General features: G+C 45.9%; 1 protein-coding gene across 1 annotated transcript in view; it reads right to left on the reverse strand.

Moving 5' to 3' along the window:
* The window catches only part of RLF (RLF zinc finger), a 114,761-nt gene that overhangs the window by 84,176 nt on the left and 2,951 nt on the right, over window positions 1-27,634 (reverse strand). Inside the window, exons 2-3 of the mRNA XM_075909195.2 lie at window positions 22,099-22,253; window positions 2,962-3,043 (exon numbers count right to left, since the gene is read on the reverse strand). Of these exons, the coding sequence (XP_075765310.2) occupies window positions 2,962-3,043; window positions 22,099-22,253 (237 nt within the window). The remainder of the gene's footprint in view (window positions 1-2,961; window positions 3,044-22,098; window positions 22,254-27,634) is intronic.

Below are 27,634 nucleotides of genomic sequence, written 5' to 3' on the forward strand. Positions count from 1 at the left end.
GATGGATTTAATGATCTGTCGAGGTCCCATCCAGTCCTAGTATTCTATGATCTCTGCCCACAAAGAAGTGATAGCTGGAGGCCTGAGATCCAAAGGGGCACTTTCAGATCTCAGGGGGCAGCGGTGCCATTAACTTTACAACTGTGACAGAAGCTATGAGAATGATTGTGGCCTTGTCTTTTTTTTTTTTTTTTGGAAGTCACCCTAGGGATCAGGCAAATGTATGGAATTAGCAAGCATAATGCCTGTTTTCCACAGCAAAATGAAGCTGTTAAACATAGGTTCATGCCCCTACTGGAACAAAAAGTTTCATCATTTGGTAGATAACCTGTCATTATAGGAAGCTGGTCCCTCACACCAAATGATGAAATATAGGCTCTGATGGAGCACTGCAGAGAGGACGCATAATAGGGCCTGATACATCCTAGAACACTCAAAATGCTGACTGAAGAGATTTCTGAGCTATCAGCAATTATGTCCGAAAGCTCACTGAAGATAGGAAAGATTATAAAAGATTGCTAGAAGGCAAATATATTGTCATTCTTTAAAAAAGGAAATAAAAACAACCTGGAAAACTGTAGACCAGTCATCTTCACTTCAGTACCCAGAAATATAATGGAGCAAATAATAAAGCAATCAATTTGCAAACACCTAGAAGACAGTGTGATAAGTAACAGTCAGCATGGATTTCTCAGCAATAAATCATGTCTAACCAACCCAATAGTTTTAACAGGGTAACAACCATTGTGGATGGGGTGGGAGAGAAAGCAAGAGAGAGAGAGAGAGAGATCTTGGTTTTAGTAAAGCTTCTGATACTGTCTCAGGACACCTTTTAATAAACAAATGAGGAAAATACATTCTAGATCAGTGGTGGTCTATCTGCAGGCCACAGGTGATCAGCCCATAGATCCCCTGTATGCCCCCAACTCAACGCGCCTCTGGGGCACTGGTGTAGGGATGTAATAGTTTAGTCGATTAATCAATAAGCAAAAGCTTAGCAATTAATGCTATAGACTACACATATCCCACCACCCCTGCCAGAAAATTTTTTAGCAGGCTGGCCAACAGCAACACTCAGTCCTGGCTTAGGCCTGGTCTGGGACCTACCCCATGGCAGCTTTGCATTTAAAGTGTATTAGGAGCCAGGAGGACAGGCAGCTCAGCTCAGCCTCATGCCAGGTCCAAGAGCTCAGTCCCCTGCCCTCCCTGGACAGGGGCTGCTACCATCCCACGCTGCTGCCTCTGTATCAGAGGCAGTAGCGCAAGGCGACAGGCCCACAAGGGGTGCTGGTTTTTAAACTGGCTCCCCTCATGGAGCAGCTCCTGCCTGGCACCCCACGCTGCTGCTTCTGATACAGAGGCAACAGAACAGAGTGGCAGGGAGCTTCTCGGGAGCAGGGCCAGAGCGTACTAGCTACTGGCCCCACATCCGGGGACTATAAAATAATAGTAGAGTAACCAATAAGAATTAATTAAGTTAATCAACTAATATTTAACATCCCTACATTGAAGCCCTTCAACTCTCTACTCCTTCCCCTCTCTCACAGCATTTTTGGAGTGTCATGAATCTGCCAAGCTGGAACATCAGGGATAGTTTGTGGCTATTCCATCTCTGGGAGGGAGAGGAAGGAGTGGAGAAAAATTGGGTCTCAGCACTTATCAGCATTATGCACCTTTTAATAATTCAGAGTAACATTTAGTATACTTTCACTAAAAAAGGGGGGCGATGTGGGAAGGGGAGGCTGGGAAGAGACTGTGAGAGCAAGAGCAGCCTGGTTGGGAAAGGGGGACACATAGTGCAAAGGTTGTACAGCGGGAGACGGGGGAGATACAATGGCAGCTCCCCCCACCCATGGGGCAGGGGAGGGCAGAGGTGACTGGTGGTAGCACCTCAGGGCACCAGATCCTATGTCCCTGACAAAATTTCAGTTACTAAATAGGGTGCCCCACATGCCCCACTACCACTGTGGTTGCCCTTCCCTCTGCAGACCCCAGTTGCCCCAGGGGAAGAGGCTGCCCCACCCAGCAGCTAGAGAAGAATTCTGAGAGTTTTTTTAGTGTTATAGATATCTACAAACTCCGATCCGTTATGACGTGTGTGTGTGTGTGTGTGTACAGATGCAATGTAAAACACCACATGACCTTTTAAAATTAATTACCATAATAAATATGCAAATATACAAATAAAATGTTACCAGTCTGCCAAAAGTTTGTGAGTGGGTTTAATAGTCCGGGGTATTAAAAAAAGGTTGGGAACTACTGCCTTAGAATACTTGAAGTAAAAATAAGTTGTGTTACCCACCTGGTAAATTCTACCTGTCACATAACCCAATCCCACTCTCTGCTCCCAAACCTATGTTGCTGAACTCATTATCTGATCAGACCCATAGCACTCCCATCTTGGAATTTCTCCACTGGCCTCCCCAGTTCTGACATAACTCTCACGTGTACAAAGCCATGTACAGCTATGCTATAGCCTACATCTCTTACTGCAGCTCCACATCCCAAGCCAAAGGTGCCAGTCTTGTTGTTTACTTCATCCACCTTGGTCTTTGCTTTTCTCCACGATGCCCACGTGCATACGGCTAAATTTGCAATTCCTGCTCTCCATGACATCACCTTCCATAGTCCCACCTACAAATTCACTTCTTCTGTTTCTATGAATTTATGTATGCATTTAAGTCCAGAAGGGATCACTGATTTTCTAATCTGACCTCCAGTATAACACATGCCAAAAGATTTCCCTATATTAATTCCTGTTTAAAATAGAGTTTCATAGAAATACGCCCAATCTTGATTTAACAATTTCTAGTGATGTAGACTCTACCACAACCCTTAGTAATTTGTTGCAAAGGTTAATTATCCTAACTGTGAAAGTGTGTGATTTATTTGCAGTCTGAAGTTGGATTACTTGAACTTCTAACCACTAGGTCTTGTTACAAATTAGTGAAACACACTTACCTTTAAAGACTGATGAAATCCTAACCATACTTCACATGGTAATTCACTTTCAGGCACAGAAAGCAGTAGTTCAAAACAACTCCTGTAAGAGAAGAGCTATACAAGTAAGATCGCTAAAACACTGCTGTAGCAGCATTACAAAATAGCAAGTCTTTTTTTATTCCCACACATGAAACTATATTGAGATTCAGCTATATCAGGGATTGTCTAGACAGTATTTGGTCCTGCCATGAGGGCAGGGGACTGGACTCGATCTTTCAAGGTCCCTTCCAGTCCTAGTATTCTATGATTCTATGGTTGAGAGTATGTCTTAGTAGCTTATAGGTAGAAACAAAAACAATTACAGGGATGCACTAATTATTGCAAAGCCGTGTATTATAAGCCCAGGAAAATCAGCGTTAAGATTCAATTTCTAAGAAATCCAATATGCATTTTTAACCTTAAGTTTGTCCTATAGCGGCCTCATGAAATAATTATACCATGACTAATGGAGATCCTAGACGTCAACTGATTTTTTAAGATTCATATTCGATTTAATGTTCTGTGCCCGTGACATCACTAAAGGCAAAAATTAAGGTCAAGTTACCATTTTACAGCATGATTAATGTCATTTGCCATACCGTACAATGAAATTTAAAAAAAAAAAAAAAAACAAAAAAAAAACATTTTTACAAGCAGCATGATTCAACTGCAGTGGAGAATGACCATGAAGGGTGTTAGCTCAGCTCTCCTTTCCTGTCCTATATAGAGGTCACACTGAGCAGAAGTCACGGTATGTCTCAGTGCGTGGTCAGAGAAGCTGATAAGAACATGTCTGGTATTGCCAAACACACATACTCCTAAGACATGATAGGTACAGGGCATTCAGCTTGGGGATGTTAACAATTGATTGACTAATCAAGTAATCGATGGAATTTCCATCCACTACTCGATAAGGGGGGGGGGGGGGAGAGGCACTCCCTCTGTAGCTCTACACTTTAAATGTAGTAAGAGCCCAGTGGACTCTTACTACATTTAAAGTGCGGCACTGCAGTGGGGTTAGTTTCCTGGGACCACCGAGGTTCTGCCTCCCCACCTCCCCCCACACCGCTGCCTGATACAGAGGCAAAGCGGGGGGGGGGGGGGGGGGGGAGGGAGGGGAGAGAAATAGTCAAGTAGTTACTGGACTAGTGATTTACATTACTAATTTACTTAAGCACATTCTATAAGGACAGTATCAGAATATCCTGACACCAGGCAGGTACAAACACCACTCAAACAGAAACACCTTGACCTCTCTTAAGGAGATAAGATCAAGACGACAGACTGATGCCTAGAGAAGTTTTGATCAAACCAGTATGTACAAGATAAAAGATGGGAACTAGCCACATCGGGGGCAATAGGTAATTTGTCTGTATCAGAGTATAAAGAGGAGGTCTCAGAGAAAGTGTCTTTGGTCAGCTAAGGGGGAAAATGGAAAGTCCACTATTCACTGAGCCGGCCTGTTATTGATATAAATGTCTTAGTGATCCTGTGGAGTCTATAAGATACTAGGTCCTAGGGATGTAAGCAACTAGTCAACTATCCGATAAGCATAAGCTTAGCAGATAGTATAGTAACTCGAATAGTCGCTTCGTCCACCCTTGCTTCCTCTGCACCAAGGTGGGAGAGCAGGAGCTGGTGCTGGGACGAAGCCAGCTTAAAAACTGGTTCCCTTTAGCACCATCTCCATGGGGGGCAGAGGAGGCCGAAGCGCAGTGTAGGGGACCAGGATTGAGCTGGGAATCAGCCTGACCGCTCTTAATACATTTAAAAGGCAGAGCCACAGCTGAATTAGCTCCTTGCAGACCAGAGAGACGGGGAGCAAAGCAGAGCAAAGCCACGGAGCACGCGGGCAGCGAGCAGCCCAGAGGCGTCTGGGCTGTCCGCTGCCCGCGTGCTCCGCCGCTTTGCTTCCTCTCCCTGGTCTGCTGGAGACCAGGGAGACGGGCCCCGTTCGTAACTGCAGACTCGCGTAACTCGGGGACTGCCTGTATTCAATTCAAAGAGCTCCTTGGGCCTCAGAGGCAGAGTACAGTATTTCAAGGCTAAAGTGGTTGAATTGAAGGAACTAAGGGAGGAGAGAGGTACATGGATGAGGCTTTTCAGGACACTGTAGAACAGCCCCCATGCTGTTAAGGAGGGTGAAAGGCTCAGGGAAGGAACATTCAGGGAAGGAGAACATTCAACCAGAGCAGAGGGAAACCATCCCATAGTTAGGACCCTCCTTCCAGATGATGATGCAGTATCCTCTCACACTGAGGATACCTCTCCGGGGGAGGGAACTCCAGTTATGAGGAAAGGGCAGCTGTTAGTAATGGGGGATTCAATCAGAAACAGGAAAGCATTGGAACTTAACTTCTTTTACAAGTTTGGGACCCATCACAAAGGTATGAAGCACACTACCTTCCACATCCTAATGACTTTACAAGCCAAACAATGGGAACTTAAGATCAATTTGCACCTTCTCTATCAGCTTCATGTAACACGAACACTCTAATTCACTCTCTCCCCCACCCCCTTTCCTTCTTTCTCCCACTCCCTATTCCTTATTTATTTTGGAACTGGACTTTTAATACTCCATCTGAAGAAGTGGGTTGTGCCCACGAATGCTCATGATACCATCTACATGTTTTGTTAGTCTTTAAGGTGCTGCTAAACTATTCGTTGTTTAAGTTTTTCCAGTTACAGACTAACTCAGCTACCCCCTCTGAAGCTTATAGGCAGTTGGGTTTGCGATGACCAGGAGAACTGCACTGTGACTTGCCTGTCTGGTACAAAGGTTGCAGATCTCTCCACACATCTAGACAGACTTATGTGTAGTGCTGGGGAGAAGCTGGTGGCCGTGCTACCTGTAGGTACCAATGACATAGGAAAAGGGAGGAAAGAGGTTCTGGAGGCCAAATTTAGACTGCTAGGGAGGAGACTGAAATCCAGGACCTCTATGGTAGTGTTCTCGGAAATGCTTCCAGTTCCACGCACAGGGCCAGGTAGGCAGGCAGAACTTCAGAGTCTCAATGTGTGGCTGAGACACTAGTGTAGAGAGGAGGGTTTTAGATTTATTAGGAACTGGGAAAATGTTTTGAAAGGGAAGGCCTATACAGCAGTGGTCACCTACCAATAGATCTGTGAGCCTCTGACAGGTGATCTTGATCGGTTTGGCCAGGAAGCTATCAAGCGCTGGCACTTCAGTTGCCTCTCCCCCACACTGTCACACTACTCTTGCCCTTTGCCTTGGAGCTGCCCCCCTGGGAGCCTCCTGCTTGCTGTGCAGGGTGTGGGAGGGATGGGGGGGCGGCGCTGATGTCAGGGTGTCCCTCCTCCCCACCACTCCTGTGCCCTATCTCCACACAGAGAGAAAGAGATGGATAGAGCTTGGCAATGCAAATCTGTCACACACACACACACACTGTGTATGTCTGGCATTCTCATCTCCCGACCTAACACATACTTGGGGGTTGGTGATACTTCCGTTACTGCTTGCAAAGTATGGTATTTTTGCTTTTTGACTCGTCTGTGCATTTCATAATTTTCATTTCTCTCTTACGCGTAAATTTAATTATTTGAGTAGTGAGTTCTAAAATGCCTAACCTAACACGGCTGGAGTCATTATCGTTGTGGTAATTGCTGCTCCTGGAAGTGGCTGGCATGTCCCACCAGACCCTGAGAAAGGCAGAGCACAGGGTCTCCACATGCTGTCCTTGCCTGCAGACACCACTCCTGCAGCTCTCATTGACCAATAACGGAGAACCATGGCCAGTAGAAGCTATGGGCTCAGTGGATGAGAAGCAGCACATAGCGCCAGGGAGCCATTGCTGTACATGCCAGCTGCTTTCAGGATTGGTGCAGGGCCAGGACAGGAGTACGCCTGCCTTAACCCCACTGCTCCAACACCCAGAAGCTGTCTGAATTAAACAGTGCCCAGCCAGATGCTCCTTCCTGAACCCGTCCCAGCCCTTAGCCGCCTCCTACACCCAACCTCCTGCCCCAGACCTGAGTCCCCCCGCAGCCAAACTCCTTCCCAGACTTTGCACCCTGAAACCTCTCCTGCACCCCAATCTCCCAACCTAGGCTAAGCCCAGAGCCCCTCCCACACTCCAAACCCCTTGGCTCAAGACCTGTGCCTGCACCTCAACCCCTTACCCCAGCCTGGTGAAAGTAATGAGGCTGGGGGAGGCAGTGAGCAGGGTGAGGTCTCAGAGGGTGGAGCAGAGGCGGGGGGGGGGGGGGGGAAATCAAAGAAGGGGCGGGAAGGAAGCCGGGCAAGGGTATTTGGGTTTGAGGTAGATCTTACATTGCACTTCAATTGAAAAAGTGATCTTGTGGTTAAAAAGGTTGGAGACCACTGCTATAGAGGAAGGATGGGCTCCACCTAAACCAAAATGGAACCAGATTGCTGGCAGGTAACATTAAAAACGTTGTAGAACATTCTTTAAATAAACTAAGGGCTGTGGGAAAGCTGATGGATGTGAAGAAGCATATGGATCAGACAAACATCTCTTAGAAGAGGCTATATTTATACAGGCTATATTATATATATTTATTCTCTATGTTCTAGTAAGGAGAAGAGAATGGAAAGTGATAAAGCAGGGGTGGGCAATAATTTTTAATGGGGGAGCCACTCCAAGATCTTGGTAAGTGGTCAAGGAGAGCTGGCAGTATTTTAAAGAAGACTTATTGAAGGCACAAAAAGAAACCATCCTGATGTGCAGCAAGAAAAGCAAATTCGGTAGGCGACCAGATTGGCTTACCGGGGAAACGCTTGGTGAGCTTAAACACAAAAGGAAGCTTACAAGAAGTGGAAACTTAGACAGATGACTAGGGAAGAGTATAAATATATTGCTCGAGAATGCAGTGGAGTTATCAGGAACGCGAAAGCGCAACTGGAATTGTAGCTAGCAAGGGATGTGAAGGATAACAAGAAAGGTTTCTACAGGCATGTTAGCAATGAGAGGGTGATCAGAGAGGGTATGGGGCCCTTACTGGATGAAAGAGATAACCTAGTGACAGATGGATGTGGGAAAAGCTGAAGTAATCAATGCTTTCTTTGCCTCTGTCTTCACGGACAAAGTCAGCTCTCAAACTAATGCACTAGGCAACGCAGTATGGGAAAGAGGTGGGTGGACAGACCTTGGTGGGGAAAGAACAGTTTAGGAACTATTTAGAAAAGCTAAACATGCTCAAATCCATGGGTCCAGATTTAATGCATCCAACGGTTCTGAGGGAGTTGGCAAATGTCATTGCAGAGTCTTTGGCCATTATCTTTGAAAACTCGTGGAGATCAGGAGAGATCCTGGATGACTGGAAAAAGGCAAATGTAGTGCCTATCTTTAAAAAAGGGAAGAAGGACAATCCAGGGAATGACAGACCAGTCAGCCTTACCTCAGGCCCCAGAAAAATCATGCAGGGGACTCTCAAGGAATCCATTTTGAAGCACTTGGAAGAAGGGAAAGTGATCAGGAATAGTCAACATGGATTTAAAAAGGGCAAGTCATGCCTGACCAATCTGATTAGTGTCTATGATGAGGTGACTGGCTCTGTGGATATAGGAAAGTCAGTGGATGTGATATACCTTGACTTTAACAAAGCTTTTGATACAGTCTCCCACAATATTCTTGCCAGCAAGTTAAGGGAGCATAGATTGGATAAATGGTCTATAAGATAGACTGAAAGCTGGCTGGTGTCAGGCTGGCGGTCGGTTTCTAGCAGAGTGCCTCAAGGATCGGTTCTAGGATGGGTTTTGTTCAACATCTTTATTAATGACCCTCAGCAAGTTTGCAGATGACACTAAGCTGGGGGAGAGGTAGATACGCTTGAGGATAGAGATAGGGTCCAGAGTGATTTAGACAAATTGGAGGATTGGGCCAAAAGAAATCTGATGAGATTCAACAAGGACAAGTGCAGTGTCCTGCACTTGGGACGGATGAATTCCAAGCATTGTTACAGGCTGAGGACCGAATGGCTCAGTAGCAGTTCTGCAGAAAAGGACCTGGGGATTACAGTGGATGAGAAGCTGGATAGGAGTCAACAGCTAATGCCAAGAAGGCTAATGGCATATTGGGTTGCATTAGGAGGAGCATTGCCAGCAGATCTACAGAAGTGATTATTCTCCTTTATTCGAAACTGCTGAAACTGACCAGCGGTGGACTTGGGGAAGGGCGGGCAGAGCAGCTGGGGTACTGCCCGGTTGGTCCTGCAGCGCTGCTCAGGTGAGGGGCGGTGCTGCGGGACCAACCGGGCAGCACCCCAGCTGCTCTGCCCGCCCTTCCCCAAGTCCTCAGCTGGTCAATTTCAGCAGCGGAGGATTTGGGGAAGCCGAGGGACAGAGCAGTTGGGGTGCTGCCAGGCACTGAGCAGGGGGGTGAGGGGTGGCGCTGCGGGACCAACCCGGCAGCACCCCAGCTGCTCTGCACCGCTTCCCCAGGTCCGCAGCAGCGGACTTGAGGAAGCAGCGCGGAGCAGCTCCAATTGTCCAGCTGGCCGGAGCACTTCCAGGTTCCAGTTGGTGCCGGACTATTGGGAATGCTGGACCACTGGATGCAGGACAATTGGAGTTTTAATGTACATCAATATCCTTCAATACAAGGAACTCTTGTTCATCCATCTTATTATTTAGACTTCTAGCATTTGTGTATAAGCACTTCAAAAATTTGTTACTATCTGTCTGCCATTTCCTGATGTGTGTGACTTTTTCATTTGATTGTTTCTCATCTGATCTTACCCACACTTTATCTTATGGGTGGGCAAGATGCGGCTAGTGGGTCAGACCCTCCTGCCTGCCCAGTGTCTGTATCCAGCCCGAGCCTTCCTTGCCAGCACTCTTACTGCAGAGCAGGAGCCGCCGCTTTAAACAGCAGGGTGTTAGTTGCTCTGCAAGCTGGGCAGGGAGAACACACTGCCTAGCAAAATCCCCAAGCTCCTATTGGCCAGTTTTTGGCCAATAGGAGCTGAAAAATTTTGCTGAAGACAGGGGCAGTGAATGAAGCCCCCCCCCCCCGTGCTGGAGCAGAGCCACATGGAACAGCCCACAGGAATGGAATCTGTAGAGTTCTGGCTGGGAGCTGCTTAGGTAAGTGCCTTCCAGCCAGAGCCTGCCTCAGGCTCCCCCACCCCCACTCTTCCCTCAACTACCTGCCCCAGGCCACCACCCAAACAGTTTGAGTTCCCTCTCTCCACCTCCTCTAGGTCACAACTCCCTCTGAGACTCTGCACTCCCTCCTTCACCCCTCCCCAGGCCATAATCCTCTCCTGCACTCATAACCCCTCCTGGACCCTGCACCCCAAACCCCTGCCCCAGATAACCCCTTACTTCACTCAAACTCCTCCTCAGACCACACACTGCCTGCTGCACCCCAGTCCTCTATCCCAAGCTTCCTTCTACACTGCACCTGCTGTCCCAGACCCCACACCTCCTTCACAAAAGTCATAGAAGAGCTCTCAGGAGGACATCAAGTCCAGCCCTCTGCCCAAGGCAGGACCAATCCCAACTAAATCAACCCAGCCAGGGCTCTCTCGAGCCATGGCTTAAAAACCCCTAGGGATGGGGATTCCACCACCTCCCTAGGTAACCCATCCCAGTGCTTAACCACCCTCCTAGTGAAATAGTTTTTCCAAATATCAAACCTAGATCTCCCCCATTGTAATTTGAGCCCATTGCTCCTTGTTCTGCCATCCATCACTACTGTGAACAGCCACTCTCCATCCTCTTTGGAACCTCCCTTCAGGAAGTTGAAGGCTGCTGTCCAATTCCCCCTCACTCTTCTTCTGCAGACAAAACAAACCCAAATCCCTCAGTCTCTCCTCATAGGTCATGTGCTCCAGCCCCTTAATCATTTTGGTCGCCCTCACTAGACCCTCTCCAATGCATCCACATCCTTTCTAAAATGGAGGGCCCCAGAACTGGACACAATACTCTACATCCCAACTGCTCTGCCCCACAGCTTCCCCAAGTCTGCAGCTGCTGAAACTGACCAGTGGTGGACTTGGGGAAGGTACAGTGCCAAAAGTAAAATCCCTGCAAGCTGCATGGCAAATTAATTGAAACTGTAGTAAAGAATAAAATTGTCAAACACATAGGTGGACATAATGTGTTGGCGAAAAGTCAACATGGTTTCTGTAAGGGGAAATCATACCTCACTAATCCATTAGAAGCATCAGGAGGTAGCCAAGTTAGTCTTTAAAGTGTTACCAGACTATTAGTTTATCCTATACAGACTTAAAAAACAACAAACAAAACATGTAGATGGTATCATGAGCTTTCGTGGGCACAGCTCACTTCTTCAGATGACCACAGTGTTGGATGTCCAGGACCAAAATAAACAGGGGAAAAGGGAAGGGAAAATTGGGAAGTGGGGGACAAGAAGAGGCACTGAGTAAAAAATATCAAGGGGAAAGCCCAGCTGGAATGTAATAGGAACTGTCATGATTATGAGGGTTAGCCAGCAGCATGGGGATTAAGGGGTTAACTACACCTAGCCAGGTGGAGTGACCAATAGGAATGTAGGTGGGACTTTTCAAACTGGGACAAAGGAATTTGGGTTTTATCTTTTTTTCTCCCTTTTGTCTCTGGGAGTGAGTTCTCTGCAACTACAGAGAGGGACAAGCATGTCTCTCTCTCTCCAAGACACCATTCTTCATTTTCTGTAAGTAGGGTAAAGTTTAGGCAGTTTTGTTAGGTTTTATTGTTTTAAGGATTGGGTATGGGATCTGAGATCTGGCACTGTTTAAAAGATGTTTTGGCTTTTCTTGGTAACTAAGTTCTAGGCCCATGGAGTTTCTCCATGAGTATATTTTGTTACCTCCCTATCTAGTCATGATGGTTGCAACAGGAATATTGTTGTAATAATAAAAGTTCTTTCTTTTCTTTTTATTAACCTGGCAGTGGTTAATTGTGTGCCTTGATTTTTATTTTAGGGGTAAGATTTCCCAAATGATCTTTCCCCTGATTTCTTTATCAACATTTGGGTGGTGGCAGCGGAAGTTTTATTCCCAAGATCTAGGTTTTTAAGATCTTGGGAGGAAGTTTTATACCAAAGCCTGGTAGATAAAGCTTTGGGGTACACTTGCTGGCCCCCACTTCTGCATTTATCATGCCAGAGTGGGGAAGGAGCCATGACAGGAACATATAGACTATTTTTTTCCTAAGACTGGGTAATCAAGAGGCAGATACAAACTAACAAAACATGTAGATGGTATCCTGACAGTATCACATGAGAAGTATTAGGATACCATCTACATGTTTTGTTAGTCTTTAAGTGCTACCAGACTATTTGTTGTTTGCTAATTAATGGTCTTTATCTGCCTCGACTATCCAGTCTTAGGTACTTATAGTCTAAACACGGCTACTCCTCAAACTGCTCAAGATAGTTCAGACCAAACCAGATTGTGAAGAACTTCAAAAAGAGCTTCAGAAAACTATATGATTGGGCAACAAAATGGCAAATGAAATTTCATGTTGATAAAGGTAAAGAAATTCGTTCTGGTTTTGCGCAAAAACAGGCAGTGTGGCCGTAGCCATTTTGCACAAAAAAACCCTTTTTCCGCAAGATCCTTATGCCTGTCCCGAGTCGGGGCGGGGGGAGGGGGGGGAAAATGACATTTAAAGTTCTCCAGTTAAAGTGATGGATATATAAAGCTTTCACTTTAGGTTGTTTACTGAGCTGACAAGGCACATAAGGTTCACACGAACACTGCCTGGGCAAAGGAGAGTCACTTGCTCCTCCTGACTTCTGGGTAGTATTTAGTCACCTGTATGAGGACCAAAGAAGCCCGCAACAGTCTATGGAGGGGGCAAAATGCAGGCAAATAGTTACAGACAGGAGTGTGGCAAAGGGAAGCAGGGGGATCATACATAAATGGTTCCTGTCTGGGGGAAAAGGTTCCCTTCCCTGCAGCAGTACAGCAGTGCTGCAGCAACTAGAAGTGTTCAAATGCAGTTGAGTAACAGCACAACTGCTGAAAATGTCAGTGACTATAAGGTTACACGTGGGTAGCAGTCAGCTTCCCAAGAGTCGGTGCATGCAGGGAACTGGCTTTTGAGGTTAACTGCATACATGGTTACACTCTCACATCCCAAGCAGCAACTGAGTCCTGCATGGCAGGTTTCTCTTGTGAACAAGCTGAGTCTTTAACAATGGGGCAGTTTTTTGTACAGGACTGACTGCATGATAAAAGGCAAGGGCACAATAAGGGCTGCAGGTGATACCAAAGCAAACAGACCTATTCTATAATAGGACAAGATTCCTCCTTTGTCAAGGCTCCTATTACTCAAAGCAAGGCAGCCTAACCAGCATGGTTCAGTAGTTCCTGTATTACAGAAATGCTGCAGATAGAGAGGCCCTCCAACCTACAGCCATCTGTGCCAAATACCTGCTGTCCCTCTCTCCCAGGAGATTCTTCCAATACATCTCACAACATCAGAAAGTACTAATTCCTTCCACAGGTAGTGCCTATTTGGAGGCACTTGCTGCTGCATTTCAAACCAGCACTTCACTTTCGGACACCCACAAGACTGCCAGCTGGAGAAACTGTAAAAACACCTCAGCATCTGTGATTGTTTGTGGTGAAAGTGCCCCTAAATCCTCCTTCATTAAAAGGCAGGAAGAAGAATGGAGTGATGCTGTCTCTGGAGAAGCTCTGACCCAAAGAAAACTTGCCTGAACTTAGGGAACCACCAGCAGGTCACTAACTGGAGCTTCTGGAAGAAGAGAATCCAGAGGAAAAAAAATGGAGTACACTGACATTGGGGGAAGCTGTGTTGACACTTAAGATAGGAAAATGGTCAAAAAAGATTTTTACTAAGATCAAGACTCCCATGATGCTTTGTAGTTAAGATTAAACTAACTTTAGAGAACATAATTTTACAGAGCAGTACTCAACATTATTTTTGAAAATAGTTGGAAATGTTTCAGCAATGTACTGACAGCAAAATGTAAAACAAACCTTAATGGATGGGGGAAACCTTGAAACAGCCTACTGTAAGAAGTATGTACCAACAAAGAACAATAAATGAGCAGGGCTCGACAAACTGCGGCGAGATCTACTCGCCAGCCCCGCCCCGTATATGCGTCAGACTGGCACCGCGCATGCGTCGGACTGGTACTGCGCATGCGCACAGCGCCAGTGAACGGGGCGACCAGCTGAAATCTTGCGACGGGCGAGTAGAAACAGCGATTTGTTGAGCCCTGTAAATGAGGATCAATTGCACAAGACAGTGAGACCAAGCAAAGGTTGATGGATCTACAAAACAGTGCTACAACCCAATTCCCTGATGACACAGAGAATTAAGGCAGCTGAATTCTTTTCGTGCACACCCCAGCAGATCCCTGAGATGCCCAACAAATGGACACCAACCTAGAGATCGAACAGGCATTCAGATTCCTGATCAATGTTGCCAGTAAAGGGGCTGGACTCCTAGTGAAACTCTTATTCACTGCTGCAACTTAGATTAAAAGGGGAAAAGTCACTATGGAAAAGTCTCAACACTTCCATAACACAGGCCCAATGATTCCTGCATCAAGCACATAATTTCTGGTCACGCTAATGTGTTTCAGAAAGACATCATTTCTTGACTTACAGTGTTGGGAGAATCCACCATACGCTCTGGTAAATTACTCCAATAGTTATTTATTCATGTTGAACACAACTGTCTTGTTTCCAGTTAAAAGTGGTCTAACTCAACCTTCCAGCCACTGAATCAAGTAATACTTTTGTCCATCAGGTTAAACAGCTGTCTAATATCACAAACGATTTCACCATGTTGGTATTTGTAGATTGTGATAAATAACTACAGCTAAATACAGTGCTTCTTAAGCATGTCACTATAAAAGCAGGTTTTCCCCTAACACATCATTTCTGTAGCTCTTTTCTTAATCTATCTGCTTTTGTGTGTTTACATGTTTAGTTACTGGGATGGTCTCACCTAAGGATGTTAAAAACTGTGTAATAAGGTAATCATGTAGCTGCTGAAATTTTCAGCAGTAACACAGTTACCTGTGCTGTGGGCTCTGCAATATAAAAACGTAGCTTTATACTGCAGAGCCTGCAGCGAAGCCTCCCTGGGAGTGGGACCACCAGATCCAGCCATACTCACCTGGCTCCACAGGAGGCAGCTTCACTAAGTGTAACTAACACCATTAGCCAACAAGCATCTGCTTGTTTGTTAAATGATTAGTCCTTTACACTCAAATATTCCTAGCCCATTTGCTACTCAAGTTTGGAAGCCCTAGGGCAGTGGTCTCCAACCTTTTTATACCCAAGATCACTTTTTAAATCTCAGAACAGGTGAAGATCTACCGCCCCGCCCCTTCCTTGACGCCCCACCCTCTCTATTCTCCTCCTGTCCACCACTTGCTATCCCCAGCCCTTACTTACACACTCTGATAAAGAGCTTATTTTTAAATTATGCGATATATAAAATTTAAATCATGTGTTTATAGTTAGGAAATAAATAGTCTGTTTTTTATTCATTCTATTTAAATCTAAAATGGAGCATTTATAATTATACATTTTGTGGGGACATAGTTCTGCGGCTGGGGGCAGGGGAGAGGGAACAGGGTGCCGGGAGGGCAGAGGACAGGGTTCTGCAGCTGGGGACAGGGTGCTAGTGGGGACAGAGTTTGGGAAGTGGGGACGGGAATAGGGACAGAGTTCTGTAGCTGGAAACAGAGGAGTAGGGACAGAATTCTGTGGCTAGGGACAGGGGAGTGGGGACAGCGTTCTGTGGCTGGGGAGTGGGGTGCCAGTGGAGGCAGAGAGTCCCCTGCATCTTCCTCCTCCCAGGATTCCCCCGCCCCAAGGGAAACCAGTGCATGCCTGCCCCGGGGCTGCCCCCCCCCCCCCCCGGCACAGGGATGCCCCGTGCGTGCGTGCCAGTCCAGGAGTCCAACCCCCCCCCCCCCCCCCCCCGGCATAGGGAAGCCGTGTGCATGCTTGCCCAGGCGCCAACCCCCGGCCAACCCCCCCGTGTGTGCCGGGAAACCTCGCATGCACCTCCCCTGGGGCTGACTCACCCCTCCTGTGCGGTGCAGGGAGCCAATGCTTCCTCCCGCAGTACACCCAGCAGAGCAGCTAGCGCACTTCCAGAATCGCCGGAAGTGGCGCTAAGCTGCGGGACTTCTGTCCATCCCCGGGAAGCCGACACTACCTCCCTTTTCACTTGAGGTAGGTAGTGGGGCTTCTCGAGGGTGGGAGGGAAATGGGGGCAGGGCGGACAGGACACCTCGCGATCGACTGGTCAAGGCCTCGCAATCAAACAGTCGATCATGATCGACCTGTTGGTGACCACAGTCATAGGGTCTACAATGACACTCACAGCACATGCGGGGCTGCAACTTAAGTGTGGTTGCATATATATATGCAAATAGCTTCTTTCACACTGATGGGCATGAATACAAGCACTTCCCACAATGCACTGGTGCTCCCAGCACCTCCTCCTTGGAGGCTAGAAACCAGTTTATTTCAACTAGCCCATCAGCTTGCATCTTTCAATGCTTACCCTGCCTCACCACAGCGGAGCATGTTCCCAGTGGAGGCCATGTTCAAAGGATCCCACTCACAGGCCGCATGCTGAGCCCTGCATAAACCCAAACAACAAACAAACGGCCTGCGGGCTGCATGGTGAGTAGCTCCGTCTCACCAATAACACTTCCCATCCTGTATTACTGTTTATTTGCCATTTCAGTGACAACAGAGCACAAGTTGCTAGAATTCACGTTGGCCTTTATCTCTCTTTCAGAATTGTTACTTTCCAGGATATAGTCCCACTTCCTGTATTTGTTCCTACATACAAGACCTTGCATTTGACTATATAAAACTTATATAGCCCTATATAGATTGTCATACAATTGACCAGTCCACATTATTTACAACAGCAATCTGTTCACATGCTCTACCGTTCCCCCTCCCCTGCAAATGCAAGTAAATTACAAAAATTATGCTGATTCTTCCCCAAAACATAATGTATATCAATCTGTCTGACAATTTTTTTTTAAACTTTGTTTCAAGCCGTTTTCTGGTACAGAAGCCAGGCTTACATGCCTTTAATCGCCAGGCTCACCTCTAGAGCCCTTTTTAAAATTTGGTATTCATGAAATCATAGAACCATAGGTGGCCATCAAGTCCATCTCCCTGCCCAAGACAGGACCAATCCCGATTAAATCAACCCAGCCAAGCCAAGACTTAAACACCTTTAGGGATGGAGACTCCCACTAGTTCCCTAGGTTAATGCTCTCCAAATTTATTTGGCCACGGAGCCCCTAGAGTTGCCTTAAAAAAAAAAAAAAAAAAAAAAAAAAAGGCCCCTGCCGCGTTTTGTTGAGCTAATTAAAAAAAAGCCCTTACCATGGCTGTCTCTTTAACGGGGGGGAGGGGGGGGAGAGAAGGAGTGCTGGCTCTTCACAGAACCCTTGTTTTTGCTTCACCAACTGGGAAACACTGCCCTAGGTAACCCATTCCAATGCTTCACCACTCTCCTAGTGAAATCTCCTAGTTTTTCCTGATATCCAACCTGGATCCCTCCCACCACAACTTCAGACCATTGTTCCTTGTTCTGCCATCCATCACTCGTGTGAACAGCCTTTCTTCAGCCTCTTTGGAACCTCCCTTCAGGAAGTTGAAGGCTGCTCTCAAATCTCCCCTCACTCTTCTCTTCTGCTGACTAAATAGACCCAAATCCCTCAGCCTCTCCTTGTAGGTCATATTCTCCAGACCCCTAATCATTTTGGTTGCCCTCCGCTGAACCCTCTCCAATGCATCCACCTCCTTCCTGTAATTGGGGGCCCAGAACTGGGCACAATACTCCAGATGTGGCCTCACTAGAGCCTATTAAAGAGGAATAATCACATCTCTGGATCAACTGGCAATGCTCCTCTTAATTCAACCCAATATGCCATTAGCCTTCTTGACTACAAGGGCATAGACTACTGTGGACTCATGTCCAGCTTCTCATCCACTGTAATCCCCAGGTCCTTCTCTACAGGACTGCTACTTAGCCAGTTGGTCTCCAGCCTGTAACAATGCTTGGGATTCTTCCGTCCCAAGTGCAGGACTCTGCACTTGTCCTTGTTGAACCTCATCAGATTTCTTGTGGCCCAATCCTCCAATTTGTCTAAGTCACTCTGGACCCTATCGCTGCCCCGCAGCATATCTACCTCTCTCCCTAGCATAGTTTCATCCGCAAAATTGCTGAGGGTGCAACCCATCCCCTCATCCAGGTCATTAAAGATGTTGAACAAAACCGGTCCCAGAACCAAAACTTGGGGCACTCCGCTAGAAACCGACCGCCATCTTGACATTGAGCCATTGATCACTACCCGATGGGCCCAACTTTTCAGCCAGCTGTCTATCCATCTTACAGTCCATTTATCCAATCCACATTCCCTTAACTTGCTGGCAAGAATATTGTGGGAGACTGTATCAAAAGCCTTGCTAAAGTCAAGGTATATAACATCCACTGGCTTCCCCATATCCACAGAGCCAGTTACCTCATCAACAGAAGCTCATCAGATTGGTCAGGCACGACTTGCCCTTAATGAATCCATGCTGACTATTCTTGATCACCTTCCCCTCTTCCAAGTGCTTCAAAATGGATTCCCTGTGGATCCCCGCCATGATTTTTCCGGGGACTGAGGTAAGACTGACTGGCCTATAGTTCCCTGGATCGTCCTTCCCTTTCTTAAAGATGGGCACTACATTTGCCTTTTTCCAATCATCCAGGATCTCTCCTGATCTCCACAACGTTTCAAATTCATGAAGGGTCGGTCCATCAATGGTTATTAGCCACTATGGGTGCAGATGGTGTCCCTAGCCCAGTGGTTACCAACCAGTAGACTGGGATCAACCAGTAGATCTTGGCGCCTCTGACAGCTGATCCTGATTGGTTGGCCAGAAAGCTGTCAAGCGTTGGGACTTCAGTTGCCCCTCCACCTATTGTCATGCTGCTCCTGCTCTCTGCTTTGGAGCTGCCACCTTAGGAGCCGCCTCCTTGCTGTGCTGAGTTTGGGAGGAAGAAAGAGGGGCGCTGATGTCAGGGTATCCCTCCTCCTCCAACCTCTGTTCCTTATCTCCACACAGGGAGAAGGGGATGGAGGAAGCTTGGCAATGCAACTCTGGCACTCACACACTGTATATCAGTCGCTCTCACAAACACACACTGTCCTTTACTCATCTCCTTACCCAACACATACGTGGGAGGTGGTTGTTACTTCTTTTACTGCTTGCAAAGTGGGTTATTTTTGGTTTCTGACTGGTCTGTGCATTTCGTAATTTTCATTTCTCTCTTACGCTTAAATTTCTTCTAATAGTGAGTTCTAACATGCCTAACCTGTCATGGCTGGAGTCATTATCCCTATCATAATTGCTGCTCCTGGAAGTAGCTGGCATGTCCCTGCAGCTCCTGAGAAAAGCACAGCATGGGGTCTCCACATGCTATCTTTGCCCGGAGCTACTGCTCCCACAGCTCCCATTGATCAGTAATAGGGAGCCGTGGCCAGCAGAAGCTGTGGGCTCAGTGCCTATAGATGAAGCGCAGCATGTGGCACCATTGCTGTACATGCCAGCTGCTTTCAGGAGTGGTACAAGGCCAGGTCATGAGTAAGCCTGCCTTAACCCCACTGTCCCATCACACGGAAGCCATCTCAGTTAAATGGTGCCCAGCTACAGCCTGCTTCCTGAACCCTTGTTCCAGCCCTGAACCCAACCTCCTGCCCCAGACATGAGTCCCTCACATCCAAACTGCTTCCCAGAGCTTGCACCCTGAAACCACTCCTGGACCCCAATCCCCCACCCTGGGCTAAGCCCTGAACTCCTCCCACACTCCAAATCCCTTGGCCCAAGACCAGAGCCTGCACCCCAACCCTCTACCCCAGGCTGGTGACAGTGAGTGAGGCTGGGGCAGGAAGGGGAATGGAGTGAGCAGGGTGAGGGCTCAGAGAAGGGGTGGAGCAGGGGCAAGGCCTCAAAGAAGGGGAAGGAAGGGTATTTGGGTTTGAGGTAGATCTTACATTGCACATATATTGAAAAAGTGATCTTGTGGCTAAAAAGGTTGGAGACCACTGCCCTATCCCCTACTTGCCAAAAGCTGGGAATGAGCAACAGGGGATGGATCACAATCATTACTTGTTCTGTTCATTCCCTCTGGGGCACCTGGCATTGGCCACTGGCAGAAGACAATATTGGGTCAGTTAGACCCTTGATCTGACCCAGGATGGCTGTTTTTATCTATATTGTTACATACTTGCTGACAAGTATTTTGAAATAAATTATCAAAATGACTGAAACTGGCAACATTATATAGTGTTATTTTGACAATTTGCAGAATTTAAAAATATTATGCACAGAATTTTTAGTTTGTTTTGGTAATTCCTCCAGGAATAGCCAGTTTCATCATTTCTATCCAAGAAACAATACTACCACTACACTCTCATGGAATAGGAAGCCTCACTAATTGTTACCTTTGACCCACTGCTTAAATTGTTACTTTCCCTCCATACAGAATCTTGTGAAAGGGGAAAAGAAACAACCCTCAATCAACTCATCTCATCTCATCAGCAGCTTAAAGGTCTCACCTTCATTATACTTCTAACCCCTCTACCTTCTTTCTGCAACATTCCTTCCACAATGTGTCTCTAGTTGATCTTCATAATATAAGCATGTCTACTTTTCCCCCTAAACACAAAGTCATCCCTTAATTTTACTTGCCGCCCAACTACTGCTCCACCCTTCCACTCTTCATTACTAAGTTTGATGAACGTGCAGGCTACAATCACAGCACAAAATTTCTCTCCTCATATCTAGCTTCTATATTCATTCTGTATAATTAAGAGTACGTCTACAATGCACAGCTATTTATAGTAGCTACTCTGCGTCTACACAAGCCACCCGTTATTTTGAAATATTTTTCAAAATAACATGTGCGCTATTTCGCCATCCCGGTAAACCTCACTGCACTAGGGATGGCTCAAAATAGTGCGTTATTTTGAAATCTCATGATATGTAGACACACCAAATTTCAAAATAAGCTATTTTGAAATGGATTTGAGATAAGATACGCAATTTGCACAGCACAAATTGCGTATCTTATTTGAGTTTAGGGTGCTGTGTAGACAAATACACTCTAAAGAAAATACTTTCCCTCCTAACTCTTAAACATAAAGCTATGGATAGGATTTTTTTTAACTTCACTGAACAGGCTCTAACATCAGAGAGGGGTTTCAAAGATCATGACAAGTGTTCATATGCCCTATTGCTGGAGTCATGCTGGTCCTAGAATAGGAAAGACAACGTAGGTGAAGTAATATTTATTGGAACAACTTCTGTTGGTGACAGACAAGCTTTCAAATCTACATAGTACAGCATACCATTATCTTTCCTGAAGAGAGATATATTACTTGAAATAAGATTACCTGGAAATCTATACTCTCTAACATTCACACACCAGAGAGAACAAGCAAGTTACTGGGTTAAGATTTTCTTCCTCCATAGTAGATGGCTATGATCATGAGCGTCTTGCTTTTATGATAAAACATAAGCACTCTAATCACCTTCACATAAATATTAAAAAATTGCAGTGTCAGATAGTTACACGGTAAACATATGGAATAAATGTCTTTTGATGGTAACTGGAATCTCATGCAACTTTAAGATGATGATACAAGTGGTAATATTTTAAAAATTTTCGGAAATCTCACAGAACTTGATATTCCAGTTCTGTGAATTTTATGAAAGCCAAAGTCATTTCTGAAAAATGGGACTTACACTTTTGTTTCTGTGTAAAAGTTTCAAGACAGCTGACAGTCAAGAAAAGCAGAGAAAGGGAAATTAACAGCGGACTGGTTGAGTTAGAAAATATCAAATCACCTGGTTAGTGAACACCAAATTGAATATTTTCCCCAAGAAAGTAATATTTCTTCCCCAAAAGTTATCTTAGATGCAACAGACTCTCACTGATTAGCACGTTTTAATTGGAATACAAGAGTATAAACATAATTAGTACTACAAGTCTCAAATTTCAATAAGACAATTTTTTGTATTGCTTAATCACAGATTTGCCAAATTTGGTAATTTCAAAATCATGAGATTCTATTGTACTCATAAGAGATTAGTGAACCAAATAAAACTTACAGTACTAGCCTTCCAAGTACCAAAAGGACATCTTCACATTCTGTAGTCAAGTATGGTCGCGCATTAGCAAAGTTTTGGATAGAGATTCGATATACTTCCAAAAAAGGCAAAATATGTTCTGATGCACCCCGGGTTCCAGCATATTGTAATAATGTCTGAAAGAAAAAACGTTTTATTATTAAAATTGTCTCGAAATTTTACACTTAAATGCAAATATATATGCTATAGCAACATTTAGACTACACTGTAAAAAAAAAAAAATCATGGAAAAGATAAATTTCCACTATAAAGTGATTGGAAAAACAGCAGTGTTTTGCTCAAGAGACGTTCTCTATATGCAGTCTCCTGATATAAAAAGTAGGGATGTAAGTGACTGGTCGAATAGTTGACTACCCAAAAAGCCTAGGCTTATTGGGTAGTGGAGTCACTACTCGATTACTTGCTCCCCCGACCGCCCTTGTTGCCTTTGTAGCTGAGGCAACAAGGTAGGGGGGTTGGGGAAATCAGGAGCTGGTGCTGGGGAAAGCCAACTAAAAAACCAGTTCCCCCAGCACCGTCTCCGTGATGTGGTGAGGAAGGAAGGAAGGGGAGGCAGAAGCGCAGCAGTCCAGGACTTAGTATGAGCCGGGTCTGGGACCTGCCCCCAGGTGGCTCTGTAATCCAGGACTCCCTGGACCAGCAACATCCATTGTCCAGCAGAACCACGGATGATAAACTAGGCAAATATAACTTAGATAGGGCCACGATAAGGTGGGTGCATAATTGGCTGGATAACCGTAGTCAGAGAGTTGTTGTTAACGGTTCTAAATCCTGCTGGAAAGGGATAACAAGTGGAGTTCCTCAAGGGTCTGTTTTGGGACCCGTACTGTTCAATATCTTCATCAATGATGTAGATATTGGGATAGAGAGTACGCTTATTAAGTTTGCAGATGATACCAAACTGGGTGGGGTTGCGACTTCTTTGGAGGATAGGGACATAATTCAAAATGACCTTAGCAAGTTAGAGAAATGGTCAGAGGTAAACAGGATGAGGTTTAATAAAGAGAAATGCAAAGTGCTCCACTTAGGAAGGAACAATCAGTTCCATACATACAAGATGGGAAGCGACTGTCTAGGAAGGAGCATGGCGGAAAGGGATCTAGGGGTCATAGTGGACCACAAGTTGAATATGAGTCAACAGTGTGATGCTGTTGCAAAAAAAGCAAATATGATTCTAGGTTGTATCAACAGGTGTGTTGTAAGCAAAACTCGTGAAGTCATTCTGCCGCTCTACTCTGCACTAGTTAGGCCTCAGCTGGAGTACTGTGTCCAGTTCTGGGCGCCACATTTCAAGAAAGATGTGGAGAAATTGGAAAGGGTACAGAGAAGAGCGACAAGAATGATTAAAGGTCTAGAGAACATGACCTATGAAGCCAGGCTTCATGAACTGGGCTTGTTTAGTTTGGAAAAAAGAAGATTAAGGGGGGACATGATAGCGGTTTTCAAATATCTAAAAGGGTGTCACAAGGAGGAAGGAGAAAATTTGTTCCTCTTGGTTTCTGAGGACAGGACAAGGAGTAATGGGCTTAAAGTGCAGCAGGGGAGGTTTAGATTGGACATTAGGAAAAAATTCCTAACTCTCAGGGTGGTCAAATATTGGAATAAATTGCCAAGGGAGGTGGTGGAATCTCCCTCTCTGGAGATATTTAAGAACAGGTTAGATAGACATCTGTCAGGGATGGTGTAGGTGGAGCTTGGTCCTGCCTTGAGGGCGGGGGGCTGGACTCGATGACCTCTTGAGGTCCCTTCCAGTCCTATGATTCTATGATTCTATGTTCCAGAACAAGAGAGTCCCAGTGGAGGGCTGTGGCTGGGCTGGGCTCCCCAGTGCACAACTATGTAACCAGGCACAACCCAACGGGGATGCCCGGCAGGGCCAGGAGCCTGGTGCGCAGGGAGGTAGGCTGCCCAGCGTAGCAGGGAAGGCAGTGGGCGGACCGGCAGGGCAGCGAGGCGGGTGGCTGTTCCAGGTCTGCGGGGAGCCAGATAGGACTTCCCCTGGTCTGGCAAAATCCGTCATCTGGGACCAGTCAGGTCCCAAGGGTGCCAGACCAGGGAGGACTGAACTAACCATGACAATTACAGGGTGGAGACGATCATGTCACCAATCCTCACCACCACTGCTGGAAAGGTACATTTCTCTATTTTATATATAAAGCTACTGAGAAACGTATATGTCAGTATCATGATGGCAATGCCTATATTATGTAAACAATACCTAGTAATAATTGCCAAATGAGACCACTTTCAGCCTGCTTACAAAGGGCCTGATCCAATTTAAATTTTAAGCTAGGATTGAGCCCAAAGCAATTTGTTGATGTTACCCAAGAAGATCTTTGGAGAAAACTGGAGAGACTTTGAATGTACTGCTTCTGACAGCAGCACTTTCTCTCCCTGGACATGGGGTCTTTTAGCCCAGGTTTCACTTTTGTCAGAGTAACTGAGAAATGCATTGCCACAGCTAACTCCATTCATGTCTAGACAATGTGTAGCCCAAAGACAGAACAAGTCCCTTGAATCTGGAAGTAAAAACATCTCACCTTTTTACAGAGCTCACAAAGGACTTGTTCACCCAGTGACACAAGTCATGACAACCCTCTCTGTAGAGAGACAATACATCCTGCCTTTCTGTGTACATGCTAAGTGTTTTCACATGGCATCTTAACACACTGTTTAAATCACCAACTGCTTGGATGAAGAAAACGCAAAAAGTCTGTCCATCATCTACACCAGTGACATGGTGATTTCACTACCGTGGAAACAGACCTGATCTCTCTATGGGCTCGTGGAGCAGCAGGAAGCCTTCAGCGGTCTCTCAGGAGGAGCTTCTATTTCAGTGGTTCTCAAACTTTTTGGCCTGTAGACCACCTGGCTCAATATAAACCTTTCCAAGGACCACCAGTTGTTAATGGACACTTACTATTAATTACATAATTACATCCAAACCATTTTGCTAGTGCTACAGTTAGGGAGAATTATTTAAATTATTAAACAGATTAAGCATTTTAACTTTGTTAGTTTAATCAAATTTCATTTAAAATACAGTAATATATTAATTTATGTCTATCACAAAAGGTTTCAAAGTTTTATTTATGGCAGGGGTCAGGACTTTTTTGGGTCAGCACCACTGACACACAGAAATATCAGTTGAGGACCACACAAGTGAGAAACAAAAAAAACTCCTCCCAAAATCCCCAGCCCTCACTGACGTTGCACCCAACTCAGACACCTCACTCCTCTTCTCACCCTATGCAGCACCAGAAGGGGCAGAGAGGACTGAGGTTCAGGGCTTCCCATAGGCCATATTTGCTTTTCTGGTGTATTTTATGGACCCCCCTTAGGGTCTGATATGGGGAAAAAATGAAGGGTTCAGTGTGTGGGACAGGGCTGCCAATGAGCAGAACAGAGTTCAGGATCTGGGAGGGAGGTGGGGGTGCAGAAGGGGGAGAGGATGTGAGGTCTGGGTAGGAGGTAGGGTGCAGAATCAGGCTGGGAGTAGGGTACCTGACCAGGGGGAGGGAGCAGGGGAAGGTGCAGTGTGTGGCCAGGATGGAGGGAGTAGGAGCAAAGGTGGATGCAGGAGCAGGGTAAGGGTAGGGTGTCTGGCAAAGGGGGAGGATGCAAGAGTAGACTTGGGATAGGGGTTTGACCTCCCTGATCAGGCACCCTCAGGACCTGACTGGTCCCAGATGAGGGATTTTTCTAGACCAGGGGAGGTAATTTCAGGCCACCTGCTGCCACCCCCACACTGGGCTTCTTGGCATGCCCCACCCCAGCTGAGTCCTGCACTGGTTCCTTAGACACCCCCCTCACAGCCCAGCTGAGCTGCCCATCTGTTCCCTGTGCCTCCCTCATCCCCCGCAGTCCAGATGAGCAATCCAGATGGCCTCATGCCCAAGTTCCTGGTGCCTCCCTCACCCCCAACAGCCCAGCTGAACCCCGTGCCACTTCCCTGCACGCACCCCCCACGCCCACCCGCAAATCACTTGCTTTTCCATGCTCCCAACAGGCACTGCCTCCTGCAGCTCCTACCGGGCAGGAAATGTCCCTGAATCCCATTCCCACAGCGAAAGAGGGGGAGGGGAAACACCAGCAAACAGCTGCATTTGGAGTCTCAGGCCTTTTTGGAACATTTCAGTGCTTCATGGGAAAACCAGGACAGGAGATTAAAAATCAAGACTGTCCCAGATTTTCCAGGGTAAGTATAGCTAAAGTTCTAACAGGCCTATAGCTACCCAGACACACATTTTAAATATTGCCTCAACACTGTCTTTAGTGCTTTGGAACATCCTCCTTATTCCAAGATTAAAAATAACATTTGCTCTACTAGAGAAAATTACATCTTGTAATACAAAGAACGTACGTCACACTTAAGAAGATGGGAAACTTTACCCAGGAAATCAGCAACCCTGAAAAAGAAAGAGGGTGTGACTGGTGACCAACTAACCTTGATGCCCAGTGTGCAAAGCTACACCCAAGCTAATGTGATTCTTTGATGTATTAATTCCGATGTAAATAGTTCATCAGTTAACTGGTAAGCCTTACCGTTAATTGTAAGCTTCTGGAGGAGCTCCCTGTCCACCCCAGGCTGAGGGCTGGCTCCAGCCCTATGGAGCCTGCCAGAGTAGCCCCTGTCCATGGCAGGCCCTGCTGGGCGCTTCCCCCCCTCCTGCAGGTTACATGCTGCCTCCCTGGGAATGTGACTGGCCCTACTCCCCAGGAAGCTTCGCTGTGGATTCTGCAATTATAATTTATTTAAGCTTTATACTGCGAAGACCATAGCATATGTAACCGCTCTGATTTTTTGCAGTTACAGACTTACTTTTTAAACACATTTTTACAACCCTAATTATGACCATAAAAATGAAATTATGGGTTTCCTGAAGAGATTACTAAGAGAAATGTTACAGTCCAGACTATGCAGAAAGTCAGAAAAGATCAACATAACATTGACCTTAAGTGACTGCACCCTTATAATACACTACTAATATTACTGGAATACATAGTAAAGAGATTTAAATAGGTAATAGCTATTTTTTAAATAGCTGAAGAATTATTCTAAGTTATTCTTTCCCAAATCATTGCTGATTACAACGTGTTAAATATTCAATATGAACTCAGAATTTCTGTGTTCCATATCTCTGATCTTCTAATCCAAGAGCCTTCCAAAATCCACCCAGATATCTCCAAACTATTTTTCACTTCAAATTCAAAGCTCAAAAGCTAGCTATGATTTGATGACAAAAGTCCACAGCAAAATTAATTTATATTGCTTCAAGATGCTGTGGGTCCTCTAACAATGTGATGCCAGACTAAAAATAGTGTAGCAATTTCAAGTACATGTAAACTTGTCAGACACGTAGATGAACACACTTTGTTGGGGAAAAGTCAATATGGATTCTGTAAAGGGAAATCATGCCTTACTAGAGTTTTTTTGAGGGGGGAGTCAAGTATGCGGACAAGGGGGATCCAGTGGATATAGTATACTTAGATTTTC

Source organism: Pelodiscus sinensis, chromosome 26 (assembly GCF_052426305.1).
Source record: "Pelodiscus sinensis isolate ZL-2025 chromosome 26, ASM5242630v1, whole genome shotgun sequence".
In the NCBI taxonomy this organism is placed as follows: domain Eukaryota; kingdom Metazoa; phylum Chordata; order Testudines; family Trionychidae; genus Pelodiscus; species Pelodiscus sinensis.